Source organism: Apus apus, chromosome 3, assembly GCF_020740795.1.
Source record: "Apus apus isolate bApuApu2 chromosome 3, bApuApu2.pri.cur, whole genome shotgun sequence".
Lineage (NCBI taxonomy): Eukaryota > Metazoa > Chordata > Aves > Apodiformes > Apodidae > Apus > Apus apus.
This window is the reverse complement of record NC_067284.1, coordinates 62,845,696-62,866,760: the sequence shown is the minus strand read 5'-3', so window position 1 is coordinate 62,866,760 and position 21,065 is coordinate 62,845,696. Positions and strand designations below refer to the sequence as shown.

The 21,065-nt window shown below is 44.3% G+C and overlaps 1 protein-coding gene and 1 long non-coding RNA gene across 2 annotated transcripts in view; one reads left to right on the top strand and one right to left on the bottom strand.

Annotated features, from left to right (window-relative positions):
• Positions 1-8,123, bottom strand: part of WDR26 (WD repeat domain 26) — a 32,016-nt gene extending 23,893 nt beyond the window's left edge. Inside the window, exons 1-3 of the mRNA XM_051614193.1 lie at positions 7,273-8,123; positions 5,599-5,698; positions 5,417-5,473 (exon numbers count right to left, since the gene is read on the bottom strand). Coding sequence (XP_051470153.1) covers positions 5,417-5,473; positions 5,599-5,698; positions 7,273-7,628 — 513 coding nt within the window. The 5' untranslated portion in view covers positions 7,629-8,123. The remainder of the gene's footprint in view (positions 1-5,416; positions 5,474-5,598; positions 5,699-7,272) is intronic.
• Positions 8,124-8,170: 47 nt separating this feature from the next.
• LOC127382490 (uncharacterized) lies at positions 8,171-15,645 on the top strand. Its single transcript, XR_007888968.1, has 3 exons — positions 8,171-8,990; positions 13,470-13,818; positions 15,068-15,645. It is a non-coding gene; the product is annotated as an uncharacterized LOC127382490 (long non-coding RNA).
• The last annotated feature ends 5,420 nt before the right edge of the window (positions 15,646-21,065 follow it).

Here is a 21,065-nt window from a genome sequence, read left to right as displayed (position 1 = left end):
AACACAGTTTGATTGTTTCTGGTTGAAACAAACTATTCTGTGTTTGCACACCACCTTTATTGCTAGCAGTTATAAGAGAGAAAGACATTTCTGGTCCACAAGATTCACCATGTTAAACAGGAAAATATACATTCTTAGACACATCAGTCAGAAACATAAGAAAGATTAAATATGCCAAATTACATTTGCTTTTCTAGTAAATACACCACCAGTTCAACCACCAGTTTCCTCTACTTTGTCAGACCTCAGGCATCTCACTATTTTTATGCTCATATTCCGTCAATGTTTACTCAATTTCAACCACATTGCTAGCCTCCTTAAGTAGAGGGATAATTGGGAAGTTTAAGATACTGCTGTCCTATTAAAGCTGACATGAAAGTTTAAGGTTTAATATAGGTAAAATTCAAATTTAAAATATAATGCAGTTTTAGCTTCCAGAAACGTTCAGGTCTTCAGAAGAATAGTTTCCATATATAGTGCTATTAACTTACCACACACACCTTTGTGAAGCTTAAAACATTACACAGTGAAGGTGATTTACATTCAAACATGTCTGTAGTACTCTATTGTCCTGTATGTGACAGGCAAACCCACATCACATGAATTTGGAATTGTTACAGCATCACTATACAGATTTTCCAGGTGATACAACATTTTTTGGTGTTCTGACATGTAGAAAAAAAAGAAAAATATTCCAATTATTTACAACCTCAGTGGTTGGTTCCATGAAGTAGGCCAACAGACCTAACGCTGTTTGCTTATATACCAGCAGCAGGTGAGACAACAGCTTCCCCTCCCTGCTATGCATGTGCTCACAAGGATGCATCACAGTGCTTAGGTAGTAGTCACATACTGTATTTCACTCCTCTTGTTCACCTCACACTGACGATCACCATCTGATAAAAAATACTCTAGTATTTCCAGTTTGTAATAAAAACTATAATCCTTCTAATTCTTCCTTCTCCATTCACGCACATATTTATTAGATTTATATAATATTTCCCCTAAATATGATAAGTGTATCTGTATCTAATTACTCTTTCTCCCTCCCTACTTTTAGGACTTAGCATGTTAATTTAATTTATTTAGGGGGAAAAAGTAAAAAGAACAGAAAATCCTAACAGTTTTTGTAACATCAGCCCTAACATTCCCATGGAAGCATTGTAGTAACACTATCATGCAGAATACTGTTGCTACATTATCCAAAGAGGTATAACTTCAGTTTTGGATTAGAAAGTATAATTTCAAAAAAAAGTAATCAGTGCCATGTGTGACTCTGGCATATTAGGAATATAAAGCCTCCAGAACAACACAGTACTGTACATTTCATGCAGGAGTCCACCATTAACATAATGGAGAATTATAATAAAAGATAAGCAGTTTTAAATTGTCTTATCTATAGCAAAAGCCAGGGACTAAAATCTTGACAAGAGAAATTAAATTGATTTTCTAAGCTATTTTGATAACTGCTCCAGAACTTGCTCTACAGAGTAGTCTAACAATGGCATACCTCCTTAAGGCAGAAGGTACACTTCATATTTAATTTTTTTGTTTTGTATCAGGACACTCATGGCCCCCTGCCACATTTTTGTGTAACTATTGACTTCGTTGACAGATTTCACTGAATGACTGAATTTTGTCTTTTATCTCAGTTGTTTATATGGCCTGGTAATAGTACTGTTAATTACTTCCAATATCACCTTGTCACAGTAGACAAGACCATTTTGAATACATCACCTCTTCTAGAGCCCAAACAACCTCTTCTAGAAGGAAAGGGAACTGCTTATAACATTGGCAACTGTAAAGTAAAAGCACAAAACCTGGCATTTAAGTAGAACAGAACAAGTATAAAACCAAACTGATACAATGCACCCAAAAGAACAGCTTACTCACTATCTGTATTTTTTAGCTACCTTCCAAAGAAGGGAAATAAAAACTATCATAATCGAATTTATACCACGTACAACATAAGTGCCTGGAATTTGTTACCATCATCTCAGTGTTTGCAATGGAAATTTAACACCATCACACAGTTTACAGTTGAACTACCTGAATCCAGACACTATCACCACTTAGCTTAGAGTAAAATCTCCACTCTGTAGGACCCATGGAACAGTCTAATGCAGTAATTTCAGCACTTCAGTCTGGCTGGTTTTGTCTAGTTATTACTACCTCATCCTGTCTTTCAACTCTCTATAGAGGGCGAGGATAAAATGCATTACTTTGTTGTTTCTAGAAGCTATCATTTAAGTGTAAGTTAACACCCTGAACACCCTGAGGCAAAACTAAGACAAAGTTAACTAGAAAAAACCCTGTACATCTATTTTGTTTTAATTTATGAACTATCTGCATTTTGCTTTCTTCAAGTGATAGCTTTTGATTACTAACATGAGTATTTAGTATTTTACTCCGCCACTGTCCTCATCATTAGTGGGAAAGCCTGTCAGAATCTTAAAATTCTAAAAAGCTTTACATGCACCATGATTGACCAGCACCATGTAACCGAAGGTGACAGTTTCAGCAACACAACCGTGAAAATAACAGAACAAACATCCCACCACAGTCAAGAAAGTGGGCCATTTTGATCACCAGTCTTCTAAAACACCTATGCACTTAAAGAAGCGCTTAAAAAAAAATAAAAAAAATTAAAAACTTAAATGTAAGGTTTGCTATGTAAAGGGCAGAAAATATTCTGGCCTACAAAATTTAAAAAGGCTTCAACAATTTCACAAGCAATTCATTCCACCAGGGAACTGCCCTTCACACTGGTAGCAAGAGGAACACCATACAGGCAGGTGGAGCACTTTGCTCAAATGACAACTTTTTTTGTTGTATTGCCTGCCACAGTAGCCATGTATTTTCAAAACTGAGGGATGTAAATGAAAATAAGAAGAGGACGATTAGAAAGTAAATTCTAGACTACTATAGAGGAAGAATCTAATTGAACCTGAGAAGGAATGTGAAGTCTCCTAAGATAGCTGCCAGTAGCCCTAAAGTAAGCAAAACCTTGGGCTAGCTTGAAGCTAATACTTTTTAAGTGTTACTCAAGGAAAAATAATATGCTTGAAATAATTACAAAGATTTCCTACAGTTTGTCTCAAGACAGCTGTATCTTACATGCTGGAAAAGTAAACATGACTAATCACATATTATATAGTACTCACAGTTGTGTTGACATAAACAGAAATAAACAAGACTGTCTCCACCCCTCCAATATAACAATACACAGCATCAAAGTTTCACAAATTGACATCGGCCATTTCATGTTTAGTGTTTTCACCTGTAGAACTTGCAGCACTTTGCAGAAATAGGGAAACTAAAACAGGAATAGAATTTTCAAAATACATATGAATCCCCTTCACTGACCAGGCATTTCAAAAGCAGCTACATATCGTGGTTATTTTGTCCAGGTCACAAACTATAAGAAAAACAACTGCAATATGAAAACCAAAATACCAAATACGCACACACCTCAGACAAACACCTCCTACTTTGTTAAATACTCTGTGGCATCTAAACTTTTAGGTACTCCTTCTTGTGTGCATACATTTTTTAAATATCTAGTCATACAGTGCAAGTCAAGAAACCCAAAATCTATTTTTGTTTTTAAAGAGTGCCTTGTCTAAACTTTCCCTAATCCAGACACATACCATTAGCAGCTCTTTGTTGTAGGCTGTATTACCTACAGAGCATAAAGCATCCTTCCTTACTTGTAATGGTCTTTCACTAGTTTTCCAGGAACCGACTATACTAATACCCACCCAGAATCTCAACCATATACAAAACAGCTGTGAGGGGAAGGAGATGGAGACAGTGCACATAGGATGGAGCAAACACAAGCTCAACTTACCCTGGCAAATCGGTATTGTCTTGCTAACATACGACATTTAATACTGTCATCTGTTTTAAATTATATGTTATTTATATAAAGCAGAACAACTCTAGAAGAAGACAGTAAATATTTGGTTCAGGTAAAGTTCAGTCTCAGCCAAGTATTTTTACTGCACCAAGTTTTATTCAAGCAGTCAGACATCAACACTGAAAAATAGTATGCTTCCAGAGCTCTCCAAAACAGAAGGAAAATGGCTCCCTTTTCTTCAAATGAAAGTCTCCAAAAAGTACAACACTGATACTCAGTTAAACCCCCTGACTACAAGATACGTAAAGCATTTGAATACTCCAGAGGAACTTGATAACTTCAGAAGATAGACATGAGAACATTTGCTTCAAATGAACATTCATACTCACATACAGTGGTTTCATACTTTCAGTCTCCATAAACTATTGAAAACTGTATGCAATATTCAAAACTATTTGTACAGTAGATCTTACATGCATCAAGCCTTCAATAAAAGAGAAAGTGCACTAACTACTAGCCTAAGTAAGAGGTGCTAAGCTTGATCAAAATAACAGAACAAACTTCTCTTAAGTACCTTCTGATGTTTTGTGAAACATCTGCTTTTCCTACTTCCTGTTCTCTCTTTCTCTCCCTCCCCCACAGGACAGGAAATTGTCTTGACAACAAATGAATCAGCTAGAAGTGGAGCTAAGCAGCCATCAGCTGATTCTTCATTGTTTACAGCCACAGACACTTCAAAAAGCCTTACTACTGTTTTCTTCCAAAGTGACCTTAGTTGTTCTCACTTCATTTTATGAAATAGACGCTTAAACACAACAGAACACTTGAAGAGCTAAGTAATTATTTTCATCTTGAGATGGGGGGGGGGAACCAAACAAAGAAACACTTCCCTCAAAGTAACCAAAATCAGAACAACACATTGTAATGGTCAAGTCACAGGATCTACCAACCTTTTATTTCTAGGTTCATCTTTAAAATAAAAGCCAGCCAAAGAGAAAAAGCTCCAAATAAAATCCCGAACAGCAATACAAATGCATTTGCTCTTTAGAAGCCATCTGGAAAAGCAACAGTATTGTTCATGGTCTATAGCAGCCTCTATATTCTTGTAATGTGCTATTACAATGCCAACTCGACATCAGTATTACTGCACTTTATTTCTAAACTTCTCTTCCCTCAAGAAGACCTAACTCACATAAACAGAGATTGTGAGAAGTATTCCAAATTTTAAATTAGTATTCAACATAAGCAATTTCTACAGAAACTGACCTATTTTAGGACTCTTACAGGATTTCTCTTTTATCAGTTAAGTATGTTCAACAAAGTTTAAACATTCAGTGCAACAAATACTAGCTTCAACACTTTGGGGCTTCCTATCTCACATTCTAAAAAAAGAATAAAAAGTTCAGATTAGTATAATGTTTGAGATAGCATGCAAGCCAACTGAAGTAAACAAAAAAGAAAGCAAGAAGTTTGGACAACCAATTTCATAGTGAAATATTACACCACTACAATTAGTCCAACTACACAGCTCTGAAAGAGTTCAAGTGCGCCTCTTACCACAATTGCATGCGGAGAATGCACTAAGGCCTTAAGTTCATTCAGGTCGTTCTCAGCCTGCAGAAATCAGCATAAAAACAAACAAAACAAAAAAGTATATAAGGAGGGTGGATTTTGAATTGTCTCACAGATAACTATAAATTTAAACAGTGGTTAATACAGTCCTATAAGCCCTACGTTACCTTATCCCATTCTCCTTCCATGACATGATTGCGGAATTTGGTAGCAGAAGGATGTTCTAAACGACATCCTGACTCTTGCATGAGAAGATCAACAGTCTGGCTGCAGGAGAGATACAGTGTAAAAAAACCTTACCAGTTTTACCCTCACAAATATACTGCCTGCTATGATAACAGTTAACCATATTTAAAAGTAACTTTAATAAAGTAAGAAAACTATGACCAGATTCAGATGCTTGTCCAAAAAGACTACCTCATTTGCCAGGTAATGGCAGACACGTAAACAGCTACCTATATCTAAAGCAACTTGTCAATGAGCTTGAAAGCTTCGCTGAAGTACCATAAAGTATGTGACTTACCAGCCACCACAAACAGCCATCCCTGCACAGAAGATAAACTTCATGAAGAAAGACAGACTAGAAAGCTGTTAGCTACTGGCTACTGTTCCCTGCCCACCCCTTCCCTTCCCCCCCATAAAAGAACATGGAGAGCTGCTACATCTGCAATAAGTCTAGCTTTTTTCTTCCTCATCATGTATTAAGAGTGGCTCCTTAAAATAAAATAAACAAACTCATGAACCTGTAGCCCTCCCCCTTTTACACTAAAAATAGCTTATTTACTGTGGTGTCATCTATGAACAGTCACGAGTTGTCTGCTGCTGTAAAATAAATTGCCTCTGACACAAGAGGCAAGTTTATGTGCTAAGTTCTTTATAACTGACCCATTCCAGAGTGTTTTGAAAACTTCTTTTGTGGTAGCTATGTGAAGACTTCACAGGACTTCTCTAGCCTGTTTCCAAAATTGTCATGTGTTGTCTCTACCTTTACTCACAAAGTAAGTGTTATGATTAAACACTTAGACATCTCCTCTGGGAAATTATTTTCCTTATTCTGATTTTAGGAAACAGAGCCAACATACTAATTTCTTGTCTACAGCTAGGATTATTACAAAAAACTTGTGCCCAGCCCAGCAGAGGCCTTCACTGCTTACAGGGCCGAAGGTTTTCAGAGCAAAACCAAACAGCCCGTTTAAGTGGCAGCTTAGTTTACACTTGCTTCCTCCTAGCTGAGAAGCCAAATCTCGGAGCTCATCTGTAAAAAGCTGCCCCCCCCGCCGCGCTCCCCGGGCCACATTACGTTTACCAGATAACTTCTCCCACACTAACACGTTTGTATCGATCTGCCCTTATCGGTGTGCAGCTCGACTTCCATATTGCCATCCCTGGCAGAGGAAGCTCCCGGCCTGTCCCTTCGCAGACACCGAGCCGACCGGCACAGGCTTAGAAAACACGTCTCCGGCTCCATTTTTTTTTTATGTTGTTGGTTGTTTTTTTGTTTTGTTTTGTTTTGTTTTTTGCGACCGGGCCTGCCCCACTGCTCGGCCAGTTTTTTGCCACCAACCCCCTCCCGCCTCCGGAGCTCCCTTCCTCTCCCCGAGCCCCGGCTCCCCACCCTCCCCGGGGACCACCGGCCTCCTGCGATCCTGCGCCGGACCCTGCCGCCCCCTCCCCCGCGGGCAGGGAGGAGGGCGCGGGGCTTCCCCCGGCCTCTCGGAGGCCCTGCGGTCAGGGTGCCCCGGACGGCGCCAGGAGGGGAACCCCCCCCCCCCCCCTCACCTCGGGCTGAGCTGCCCCTCGCCCACCGCGGCCTCCTCGCCTCCGCGGCCGCCGCCACTTACTTGAGGCCCAGGCCGTGGAGGTGCTGCCCGATCAGCCGGATCACGTCCTCGTCGGACTGCGAGAGCCGCTTCTTCTTCTTCAGGGCGCTGCCGCCGCCGCCCCCCAGCTCCGCGACGGCCGGGCCGGGGCCCCCGGCGGCGGGCACCCCGTTGTTGACGCTGAGGCCGGCAGGGCTGCCGCCGCCGCTGTTGGCCGAGGGCAGCAGCCCGTTGGCGTGGGCCAGCTGGTCGCCGGCGGCCGTGCCCGCCGAGGCCTCGCCGTTCTGGGCACCCAGACAGCCCAGCTCCGGGCCCGCCGGCCCCTGCGGCGGCTGCTGCTGCTGCTGCTGGCCCCCTCCCGCCCCGTTGGCCTGCATAGCGTTGCCGACGCCGCTGCTGCTGCCTCTGAGCGGGGCGGCGGCGAGCCCGGCGGGGAGCGAGGGGGACTGGGACGAGGTGAGGCCTGCTCTGCCCGCGGAAGCCCCGGGCTCTCCTGCTCCCTCCACCGCCGCCGCCGGGGAGGCCCGGGCTTTCTTCCGCGGGGGCGGGGATGCTCCGCCGGTGTCCGAGTCGGAGGAGGAGGAAGCGGAGGCCAGAGTTTCCTCGCCGAGAGCGGCCGTGGTGGGAAGCCGGGGGGGCGAGGAGGGGCAGGCGGGGGGGGCGGCGGGGGTGAGGGGAGGCGGAGCGGGGCCCTGTGCCCCCCCGGGGGTCCCGGAGGCAGCGCCGCCGCCCGCTCGGGGCTCCCTCTGGCGATGGCGGCGGCCGCCGCTGCCCTGAGCCCCGGTCCGGCAGCCCCAGGCGCCCGGCCCGCTCCGCTCGCTGCCCGCTGGGTTTGTCTCCTCTCAGCCCAGCTGCAGCCTAATGGAGTCCGGGCCGGGACGTCACAGGAAATTCCTATACTGCCCCCTACACACACTTCCGCCGCCCGGGGCGGGGGGTGGGGTGCGGGCCCCGGAGGGGCGGCCGGGGCGGGCGGCTGCGGGGCTGCGGGGCTGCGGGGTCAGCGCCGGCCGCCCTGCCCTCCCGGCCCGGGCCCCGCCGGTGCCTGGGCAGGTCGCAGCCGGCCTGCTCGGGGAGACTGCGGGGAGGCCCCGGGCCGTGTGCCCCCCGGGCCTTGTGCCCCCCCGGGCCGTGTGCCCCCCCAGGCCGTGTGCCCCCCGGGCCGTGTGCCCCCCGGGCCGTGCCCGCGCCTGGCAGGCCTGGGTCGATGGCTGGTGCCGTGGGAAGGCGGGCGGTGGGCACGCACAGTGTGTGGCGAGGGCCCGTCCCTCTGTCCTGTCTGGGTGGGACTGGTTGTCCCCCAGTAAGTCTGTACCGGCTGCAAACACAGAAGGGTGTCTTGGCTCGTGTTAAAACAGGCCTGTGTAAGGCCCAGAACAACTGCACAAACACGGGACCCCCTACAGCATCTCCCGCCACCTGCTTCTGTGATTCCTTAGCCTGTCGACTCACATGCTGTTCTGGAAGCTAAGAAAAGCGCCTGCCACGCTGAAAATGCTCCTGGTTTGGGTTTAATGTTGGGTGAAGTTCATCCAAAACAGTTCCATGCTGAGAATGTTTCTGACTTCTTTATTTTTTTGCTTTTCGGTGTCAGGTGGTGAAATGAGAGCCCTCCACAAACAGCCAGCGGCCGTGGAGGTGACCGGGCGGAGGAGGACTATGGTGATTTCCTGAAGCAGTATGTTTTGTTTTAAAAAAAGGAGAACCACTCAATGAAGATGCATCCTGTTGTTGCTCAGGTTGGTTACTGGTAGGGTTCAGACCTGCTGCCTTTCTCATCTCACGTAGTTGCTGTGTGCATTGGCAAGGAAGTGGGGGGGAAATGGTGGTTTTGCCATCGATCTTCTAGGAACGTGGAGACTTGGGGCACATTGGTCAGGGGAGGCTGTTGGAAGACACTGTGTGTTTTGGGGGTCCCAGACTGTGCCCTGAGTTGTCTCCATCCTGTCACCTCCTGTGCAATGGGGGGAAACTCAAATCCTTAGCTAAGCCTCTGGTCAGAAGTCATGAGATGAGTGAAATCTTGGTCTTTAGAAACAGTGTCTTGAAATAATACATTATGTGTTACTTGGTTTAGACCCTGGAATATTCTTTTTTCATATCCTCAAGCTTTTCTTCAAAACCCAAGGGGAAATAACAGAACTTTATTTTTCTTGATGAAAGCTGAGAATAACATCACATCATCTTTGCCTTCAGAAGCTGAGGTTTTGGGAGCACTGAATGTGGCTGAGTTAAAGTAAAATTGTAAGTTTAAACAGCAGTGCTCTCTTCCAAGTGAAGCTTTGAATAAGTCTGACTGAGAGAAACCATGAGACCAGTGGAGAACTCTGTGAAGAGACAAAATCCTTGAAAGGAGCGAAACCACAGAAGGAGATGAGACTGTGTGGACACCTGGCCAATTGAAATAGATCCCATAATTTTGCCCTGTTTGGAGGCCTCAGAAGGTACTTTTCTGTTAACAGCTGCAGCAATCTTACACCACAGGGGGAGGGTGGAAGAGCATTGTCACTGAGCACTGCTCAGGTACGGCTGTAGGGTTAAATTCAACATTGATCTTGATGAGAGAGGAGTGTGTTGATTTTATGTTCCTCAGCTCACCAGCTGCTGCTGGATAATGTTGCTTGTGTTTTAGCCACTTCACTGGTGTATCTCCTCTCAACTCTGTGGCTCTGTCTTTACAGCATTCTTGAGTTCTTCCTCAGGCCCCCCCTCTGCCCAGGTGGCCATCACTGAATCTAGAATTCAAAGATCTTTTTAAAGATGACAGGAATAATACGGACAGCAACATAGACTTTGTGGAGATGCTTGGCAGTGAATTCTAAAGAGCAAGACTAAGTTTTCAGGAAGGTATAGTTGCCCCTAATTCTTTCCTGCCCTGTGCCTTAGTGTCCAGGGTTGGGGTGAAAACTCTTTCTTGCCATACCAGTTTGTGTCACTGTCCTTTCAGCTGCTTGTCCTGCCATGCTGCTGTCACACTACCTGGAGAGCCTGGCATTCTCTTGCTAGTTACTGCTTTGATTACCTGCATATAGCATGCTGCTGCCATGTGCCAGCTCCTGTCATGGTGACTCTGTGAAGAGTTATCTGTGATGAAAGAAATGCAGAATTCCTTTCCTGTAGCTGGACGATATCATATGGGCAAGTGGCTCTGTATACCCATCTGTGGTAAAAAAGGGTCTTACAGGATCACGGTTTCCCCTATTTATTTCTATTAAATGCTCTCAGGGAGTAACAGTAATGTTTGAAGCTGAAAAGAACCTAAAATATAACGTTTAATTGCATTAATTGCTGTGAAAGTTCTGCCCCTCCCCCCCATCTTCCTTGGGGGAGGAAATATCCCAGCAGAAACAGAGAGCTGAAGGAAGAAGCTCAGTATTGTTGGCATGGCACAGGCCTTCTTCTCTCAGAGAGAGCTGGGATGAGACATCTGAAAGTTTCTCAGGATCTCAGATGACATAAATGTGTAGAAGGGAGATGATTCAGAGTCCCAGGTGTGAAGAGCATGCCTCAGTCAGATCCTAACCCACAAGTGGAAAGTTCCTGGAGCAGTTCCTGTTCCTTTGCTTCTTTGTCACCTACAGTTTTCCTGGTCATGGGGAAGGTTTTTCCTTTGCCTGGGCTTTTCCTAGTCAGCAGGAGGACGTCTTGAGAGAGAGGTCTGTGGCTAGCAGACCTTCCTCCCTGTGCTGCAGCAAGGAAAAGAGAATGAGGAAAGGGGCACTGGCACTGTACTTCAGTAGTCTTTCATCAGCTGAACCCTGATTTGGATCCTATTTCTATTTCACACCCTTATGAAAGGCAGCAGATTTAATGATGATCCAAATAAGCCTGCAGCTTTTTGAGCAACTGGACAAATTGACTATTAAATACAAAACACATCTCACTTGTGACAGAGGACTATTATAATGACAGAAGTATGCATTCATCATACTCAGACATTTTCAAAATTTCCCACAAGTAGAGAATAAATGCAACAGTTCAGCAATAAAAACTGACAAATTTATAAACACCTAGAAGATGGATTTTAAAGACAAGTTTTGGCAACCTTAAATACAGTTGTCCTAATATCTACCATGTTATTGAGGTACAGAGGTAATACATAACTATGCAGAATGTGTACAGTTCTGGCTGTATCATAATTCAAACAACTTCCTATTTTATACAGCCACGTATTTAATAGAAAATCTTGCAGAAACACTTCTTAGTTATTGTGAAAGTTTGGAAGACTGAAGAGACCAATCGCTCCATATAAAAAAAAACACCAATGAAATGACCAAGTGTGGAATATGGTGTCTTTATGTGTAAGAAAAATGTCTTGGAACACTAAATTAAATAAAAGTGCTTGAAAAGCCAGAAATACCTTCCTTTACTAGGTAAAAGAAGTAAAAATAACCCTTAGATTTATGGGCTGACTACAACTAGTAAAACTGGATAACGTTTTTATTACTTTTTTTTTCCATTTTTCTTCAGAAGAGGCTGGGGCAGGAAGTCTAGATCTGAATAATAGGAAGGAACTCTTTCATTAAGGGGCTGGGTTTTTTAGTAATAATGGTGCAGTTGCTTAGGCAGAGCTGATATATTACAAAATATATATTACAAAATATTAGAGAATATTAGAGAAAATCCTGGAGAGATGGAGGTAATTGTTTGATTCTTCCCTTTCAGATGTATGTGTATATAGTTTCCCTTGTGCACCAAATTTGAGGTTACTGGAAACAAACCAACTAACAACAAAGAGCAAAGGAAGAAAGAATAATTTAGAACAATGGCATTTTCCACAGTACCAGCTAAATGCTTTAACAGGCACTTGCATATGCTTATAACTTTCAAAATATGAGATATGGGTGAAAAACAACCATCTGCCTTAAATATAATTTCTAGAAAGCATTCAATAGATAGATGACTTGTAAGCAAATTACACTGGGCTGTGACTCCATCACTTCATGCAGCGGATGGTTGGTATTTTAGTAAAAAAGAGAACTATGGAGAGCCAACGCTGGCTGGAGTTGTGAAAGGCAACAAAAAGGGCTCCTACAGGTACACTGGCAGCAAAAGGAAGACCAGGGAAAATGAGGGAAAATGACCCAGAACTGGGTGGCTGACCTGGTGATAAAGGTCAAGGAAAAGGCTGAGATACTCAATGACCTTTGCTAAAAAACACCCTCCACATTTTGAAGCTTCCATGGCTAGTAGCAGAGTTTGGAGGGAGAGGGGCTACCTGCAAATAGAGTAGGATCAAATTGAAGTCCACTGAATCAGACTGGGTATATACAAGTCTGCTGGACCAGATGGCTTGCATGTGAGTGTTCAGGGTGCTGATTATTGTGTGCTCACTCCATATGACATTTGAAAGACTGTGGCCTTTAGAAGACTGAAATGATAAACAGCAAGTGTTACGCCTTTAAGTTCAGTTATGTCTTGACCCCGTCTCATTGTCTTTGGGCTTAGTGAGCAAGGGGAAATCAGAGTATGCCATTTAAGCTTGACTTTATTATGGTTTTCGATAAGATCTTTCTCTTATAATCTCCCTTATAATCAGGGAGATGTGGATGGGGCAGGCAAACTAGGTGTGTAAAAAGAAAAAAAGGCTTGTACTACCAGGCTTGAAGCGTAAGGACTATTTGTTTTGAAGTCCGACTGATGCCCAGTTAAGAGGGATCAGGAATTGATCCTGGAGCAAGTCATGTTGAATATGTTCGTCAGTGACTCAGGGTGGGACAGAGTGTACCTTCAGCAAGTTTTCAGCTGATTTCCATACTGGGCAGATCAGTTGACATATTGGAGGCCACAGCTACTATTCAGAGTAACCTTGGCAAGCTGCAGGAATGGGCCAGCGAGAACCTTGTCATGGTCAACAGAGACAAGTGCAAAGTCCTGCATGTGGCACAGACTATCCTCATACAATGCTCCAGGCTGAGAGCCAACTGGCTTGGGAGTAGCCCAGCAGAAAAGGACCTGGGCATCCTGGTGGACAAAACAAGTTCATGGGAGTTCGACACCTACAGGGGTGCATTATCAATATACCCAGTAGATATGTGCTCTCTGTTCATTGCTGGTGAGGTCACACTGGATATCCACTGTCCTGTTTTGGGTCCTCTAACAACAGCCTGGAGCAAATTCAGTGGAGGCTGCCAAGTATATGGAGCATGTGATGTATGAGGAGAAGCTGAGGAATTGAGTTTGGCTACACCAGGATCTAATTGTGTTCACTTTTCCAGGGGGATTTGAAGACAGGACAAGGATTCTCTTTGAAATATGCACCAACAGGACAAGAGACAAAATTCAGAAGTTGCACTTGGAGAAAATCCAACTGTGTGTAAGAAAACAAATGTTCCGTGTAAGGGTGGTCAAGTACAGGAACATTTTCCCAGAATGGCTGTGGACTTTCCATCCATGGAGATACAACTAGACTGGAGAAGGCTTTGGGCCACCTAGGCTACCTTTGAAGATAGCCCTGTTTGGAGCAGGAGGTTCAACCTGCAAAGAATCTTTCCTAACTTTAATTTTGCTGTGGTTTTAAATACACTTCCTAGAAGAATCCCTGTGGCATGGGTGGAACAATACCAGGTAACTCAATAATTTTGGTGTCTCAGGGGTTACTGATACTGTGTCCCAAATTTTCAGTAGAGGCATCATGTTGTCTTGTACATGAGCTCATGTGGCAAGGATTGTTGTAGCCTAATTAAATATTAGGTAATCATGCTGTGTCTTCTGTGCACTGAAGTCATGTACATACACTGATGTTGACCTCTGCACTCTGCTGGGCAATCACAGCCTGGTATGGTAATAAAAATAAATGTCAGAAAGTGCTGAGGATCCCATGTAGTATGGAATTTCCGTTTAATACAGGGTGCATTGTGTTACTATATGGTCAATACAGTTGCACAGAGGAAGAGCATATGTGGCATGGCTTTTCCCTGTATTTCTATTGCCATAGGTATCTTTCTGGATATGCAGGATGACATGTATTGGGCTAAGTCAGACTTTGTTGCATGGGCAGTTAAGCACACGTGCAAGAGATCTGATGCCAGACTTGTACTTACTGTACAACTTCTCTGACCATGTACAGCAAGACAATATTGCATATGCTGTGAATCTGACATGTCAGACATGCATGATTTATCTGTCTGGGACTATCCTAGATATCAGCCTGCAAAATCTAGCTGTGTATACTATGGTATATCAGTCTTTTTGAGATATATTAGAAAGTTATGCATAGCTAGGATTTGGAAAGATGGTAGGCAACCGTGTCTATGCTTCAACAAGGTGTTTCCACACTTGAAATGGACAGAATAACAACATGCTTGTACTTTTTATTCTTTCATCCACAACTTGATAGGCAGAAAAGTTCACTTTAATACTTACTAAATCCCCTTCTGACCATGTGTGCAGTGGGAGCTGGCAGGTATTGCACAGAAAAGCCCAGCACTGATTTTGTCCCTTGGGGCTTTCCAAGCCCATTGTTTAGAGTGTCTTCTGTAGTCTGTGTTTCTTAATATTAGTGTGTCCATTTCATGTCCAGAGCTCAGACGGGTTATTGGTGGTTTTGTGTGAGATTAGATTTATCCTTCTATTGTTGCAGTTATTTTCCTACTGAAGGACTGCTCCCTTGCCTTTTACTTCTTGTAGCTCTCAAGGCAATTGTTATTTCACGCTTGTTAATTTTGCCTGCCAGCTCCCACATCGCTCCTGAAGCCTAACCCTGAGTGGGGTAACATGCACTTCCTATTGCCTAGCCACTGAATTAGGCCTTGCCTCTCCCAAAATGACATGTACACTAGTCTTTTCTCTCTGCTTTTCCTGTTTTCTCTTGCAGGCTATATTGCAATGAGCTCTTATACCTGAAACTAAAACTTCAAGACTGGGCATGTAGACTGTAGTATCTCATATCCACTCCGGAATGGGCAGAGAGGGGAAATTGTTACATAATCACCAGCAGATTATATAATAACATTAAGATTGTGATTAGCTTCTTGAAGCCCTGGGATCGCTTAGTAATTTATTTATTTTTTTTCCCCTTGTTAATCAGAAATATATGGTTTTCTCAAGTCCATATTTAAAAAAGCAAGTGAACTGCCAGACCCTTGTTACTTGCTTTGGAGAAGAGATGTCACCGTTTGACTCAGGTCCAACAACAGTGCTCTCGATCCCCTCCCCCTCCCACCCAGGTAGGGAAGGAGAGAGAGAAAAAGAGAGAGACTTGGCTGGATTGAAAACTAAACTACACAGCTTTAATTAAACACTAATGATATAAGAAAATATATACAATTATATACAAATATGTTCATGTATGAGCAAAAGCCTCTCACCTCCCCCCCACCCCCAGAAACTCCCACAACGCTCCCCTGAGCTGGAGCAGTCCTGAGAAATCCCAGAGCTGCTGCTGGAGAAAGTGGAGAGCTCGAGCCTGGGGGTCAATGGTGCTGGATGGACCGAGTCCTCCCCGGGTGCCGGCCATGGACAGAAGAGAAGGGAAAGAAGAAGGAAAAAGGAAGGAAGTTGTCTTCTGTGATCTCTGACCTTCCTCTGAGCTTACGTAGATATATGGAATATCTCTGGCCAATTTTGCTGTCTGTCTAACTCAGCCTCCTACGAGGGGGTCACAGATCTCCCCGTAGTGTCTGAGCCGGCAGAGTGAAGGTGTGACCTTGAAGACCCAGCAGTTAGAAAAACATCCCACTGTCTTATCAGCCTAGCTAGAACAGAATGTTGCTAGTTAAAAGAAAGCTCACTGAAGAAAAAAAATAAAAAATCAGTAAAAAGGACAACTGGCTTCATCCTGGCTCAAACCAGGAGAAGAGATTAAAGGTTAGTGTCACAAAAATGTTGTTGCACTACTATTTAAGTGTCCTTTATTTTAAGGGAAATTGCTAGGTTTTGTTGCAACGGTATCTTTGCTTAAAATTCAGTTTTCTGCAGAAGCTTCTCCAGCCTTGTTGGTGCATGGTATTTACATCAGAAATAAAGAGCCACAAAATTAGAGAAAAGATTTCTTTATGTTGCTTCATTCATTTACATAGTAAAAAAATCTTTACCACTTCATCTCATTTACAGTACATCAGCTCTGGCACTTCTCCTACTTGAGACCTTGTAAAGTTTCAAGTAACTGCTGTAATAAAGAACTCATCACCAGTAACCCAGCACAAAAATACTTCTGCATGCTTGAAAAAGAGTGTTGGTTCCAGAACCATACTGGCCTGAGATGCAGGAGGAGAAACAGAGTCATAGCACAGCAATATTGTGCAGTATTGCAGGCTGATGACTCAAGCTGTTAGTATGACACTCATACAAGACAGAAGTTCCTTCTGTAACTAATAGCAAGCAGTAAGATGTTAAATCCGTGTGATCTGATGGCCTTTAAATGTTACATGATTTCCAGAAGAGTTTATTCACATCAGTTTCCAATGGCTCCTAGTATCTTATATTTTACTTTTTTTGTCTTTCACTAACTTATTTGGGTCTTTGGTAATAGACCAACCTGATTTCTCAAATAGAAAACCTAATGTTCCTCAGATTTTTTAAATGCCTATTTTTTCAAAGTAGGTACAATCTATGGAATATAGGCTGTCATAATCACAGAATCACAGAATCCTAGAGGTTGGAAGGGACCTCGAAAAGATCATCTAGTCCAACCCCCCTGACAGAGCAGGATCACCTAGAGCACGTCACACAGGATCTTGTCCAGACAGGTCTTGAATGTCTCCAGTGAAGGAGACTCCACAACTTCTCTGGGCAGCCTGTTCCAGTGCTCTGTCACTCTCACAGGAAAGAAGTTCTTCCTGATATTCACATGGAACCTCCTATGCTCCAGTTTGCATCCATTGCCCCTTGTCCTATCACTGGTCATCACTGAAAAAAGCTTGGCTCCATTGTCCTAACACTCACCCTTTACATATTTGTAAACACTGATGAGGTCACCCCTCAGTCTCCTCTTCCCCAAGCTAAAGAGACCCAGCTCCCTCAGCCTTTACTCATAGGGGAGATGTTTCACTCCCTTAATCATCTTCGTGGCTCTGCGCTGGACTCTTTCAAGCACTTCCCTGTCCTTCGTGAACTGAGGGGCCCAGAACTGGACACAATACTCCAGATGCAGCCTCACCAAGGCAGAATAGAGGGGGAGGAGAACCTCCCTTGACCTACTAACCACACCCTTTCTAATGCACCCCGGGATGACATTGGCCTTCTTAGCCACAAGGGCACATTGCTGGCTCATGGTCATCCTCCTGTCCACCAGGACCCCCAGGTCCCTTTCACCTACACTGCTCTCCAGCAGGTCAGCCCCCAACCTGTACTGGTACATGGGGTTATTCTTCCCCAGATGCAAAACTCTACACTTGCCCTTGTTGAATTTCATCAAGTTTCTCCCCGCCCAACTCTCCAGCCTGTCCAGGTCTTTCTGGATGGCAGCACAGCCTTCTGGTGTGTCAGCCACTCCTCCCAGCTTGGTGTCATCAGCAAACTTGCTGAGGGCACACTCTGTTCCCTCATCCAGGTCGTTGATGAAAATATTGAACAACACCGGTCCCAGTACTGACCCCTGAGGGACTCCACTAGTCACACACCTCCAACTAGATCCTGCCCCATTGACTACAACTCTCTGACTTCTTTCTTTCAACCAGTTCATGATCCACCTCACTACCTGATCATCAAGACCACACTTCTGCAGTTTATCTACAAGGATGCTGTGGGAGACAGTGTCAAATGCTTTACTGAAATCAAGATAAACCACATCTACTGCTCTGCTATCATCTATTCATCTAGTTACTTCCTCATAGAAGGCTACAAGGTTGGTCAAACATGACTTACCCTTGGTAAAACCATGTTGACTGCTCTTAATGACCCCCTCACCCTTGATATGCCTAGAGATAGTGCCAAGAACAAGTTGTTCCATCACCTTTCCAGGGATGGAGGTGAAGCTGACCGGTCTATAGTTACCCAGGTCCTCCTTCTTGCCCTTCTTGTAGACTGGAGTGACATTTGCTTTCCTCCAATCCTTAGGCACCTCTCCTGCTGCCCACGACTTACCAAAGATGACGGAGAGTGGCCTAGGAATGACCTCCGCCAGCTCCCTCAGCACCCTTGGATGCATTTCGTCCAGACCCATCGATTTATGGATGTCCAGATTACTCAACTGATCCCTAACCCAATCCTCATCTACCAAGGCAAACTCCTCCTTTATCCTGACTTCTTCTGGGGCTATAGGATTTGGGGCTTCTGGAGAAAGCCTGCAGGAGTAAAGACAGAGGCAAAGAAGGTATTCAGTACCTCTGCCTTCTTTATATTCTCTGTCTCTAGGGCACCCACCTCATTCAGCAGTGGGCCAATATTGCCTCTAGTGTTAGTTTTATCTGCTATGTATTTGAAAAAGCCCTTTCTATTGTCCTTGACCTGACTTGAAACGTTAAGTTCCAAGGAGGCCTTAGCTTTCCTAATTGCCTCCCTACATCCTCTGACAATAGTCCTATATTCCTCCCAAGTGGCCAGCCCCTCCTTCCATGATCCATAGATTCTCTTTTTCCACTTGAGTTTGCCCAGCAGTTCCTTGTTAAACCATGCAGGTCTCCTGGCTCCCTTACTTGATTTCCTACCCATTGCGATGCTCTGATCCTGAGCTTGCAAGAAGTGGTTCTTGAATGCTGACCAACTATCTTGAGCTCCTTTACCACCTAGTACCCTTTCCCATGAGAATTCCCTTAACAATTGATTGAGGAGGCCAAAGTTGGCCCTGCGGAAGTCCAGGGTTGTGGTCTTGCTAGGTATTCTATTCCTCCCACACAGGATCCTGAACTCCACCATCTCATGGTCACTGCAGCCAAGGCTGCCATTGACCATCACTGCTTCAACCAGACCCTCCTTGTTGGTGAGCACAAGATCCAGCAGTGCTCCTCTCCTAGTTGGTTTGTCCGCCATTTGCATTAAGAACTTACCGTGAATGCACTGGAAGAACCTCCTAGACTGTGAATGGCTGGCTGTGTAGGCCTTCCAGCAGATATCGGGGTAGTTAAAATCCCCCATGAGGACCAAGGCCTGTAGTTGTGAGGCTGCTCGCCAATATTTGGATCCAATATTCAGATATGTGATGATTTTTTACAATCTCGCGAGGACAAAACAAGGATAATACAGTATCAGTGTACAAACAGGCACTGGGGCCGGCGTGCGGTCTTAGGAGAGATGGGGCAGAACCCCCTTGCTTTCCAACACTCCTCACCGCAGTGGGAGGCTGGTGAGGCTGGACTCTGCCTTCCCTCTCCCGGGATAAACAGCACGACAGCTGCTCCCTTTGTTGTCCGGCAGGACCTGTGAAAAGGTTTAAAGGTGATCCCAAATGGTGAAATTAAGATGCAAATGAGGTCAGATGTCACGTACACACCACATTTATTGAAGTTACACCACAAAATGCCTAGAGCGCACACGACAGGAAGGAAAACAGAGACAGGAGAAAGGAAAAAAAGAAAAGCAAAGAGAGAGCAGCAAGGATAGTTACCACCATGATCCATCGACACCATTGATGGGGAAGCGTTTTGCTGTACCCATAGTGTTCCAGATGTTTATACAGTTCTTGCTCACTCTCCCCCTTTCTCCCTGTACAGGGGAGGCTCCATGCTCCTCAGGGCTGGGGGGAGCATGGTGCTGGGCTATACCTTGCAGATGTTCTTCGTCAGGCTAATTAACAAGATAAGCCACTGATTGGGCCAGCAACACGTCCTTGATTAATTTCCATGTGAAACAGGATGTTGAGACAACTTGGCACCTCAGGATTAGTTATTAGGTGTGGAGGGGTCAGCTTCGCACTGGTGCTCTTATCTGGCCAAGTTGGTGATTTACATGAAATCTCAAGGTTTGGTTACCGCTGAAGCTAAAAGAATTCTCATGTGTTGTTAGAAGTCCACTGCCAAAGACAGCTGAACAGAACAAATTCCATTTTGCCAGAAGCATTGACACAAACACAAAGTAGGTAGCTTGGCAAATCTGATTTGCTGCTATTGTAACAGTGGTATTGGCAGGAAAACCTTAATAGGACTTTGTTTTTAAAAACATCATTTGTCATAGTCATCTAGCCTGACTTTATACCTCTGTAAGGTATAGAGGTATAAAAGGTATATATAAGGTATAAAAATAGCCCAAGCTATTTTTCTAGGCTTCCTCTGGTGAGATGGAGGCACCTACAAAGGTGATTCATCCCAGTTACTCATCTTGGCATGGGATGAATCACTTGTGTCTTTCACTGGGGAGGCTAGCCCAACTATATTAGTCTACATCACTAACTTCTAGATGAGTACAGTTTAAAGGAGAAAATCCTACCACTTTAATGGTAGAACAGCGTCATAATGGGTGAAAGATACCAATGTGCCATTGACAGTAAGTTGTGACAGTTGAACACCTACTTCCATATTACTGGCAGGCCAGCCTATGGCTCATGAATTGCTTGCAGGTTGCAAGCCAAGTTGGAGCTGCACAGTCACATCACTTTTTGGTGATCTGTCATAATTTGTCTTCATAATGGTTCCTAATACTCAGCTGCGGGACAGTACAAGCCAGGAAGGGATGCTGAGACTAATATTGACAGATAAACAGGAGAAGCCACAGGTCTTTAAGGAGATTTTCAGGTAAGATCCTAGGATGACCTTTAGGGATCTCTGAGGACCTACACCTACTACCTCTTACCTGGAAGCTGCTCCCAGAGCTTGCCATCCTCTTGTTTCTTCAGGATGTGTGTCTTACGGCTCTTGGGCCTAACTGGAGTATAATAAATGCAGTTCATTAGATAGTAAATGGTGGTAACAGCTGCTGAATTAGTTTTGTTGCTTTAAAAA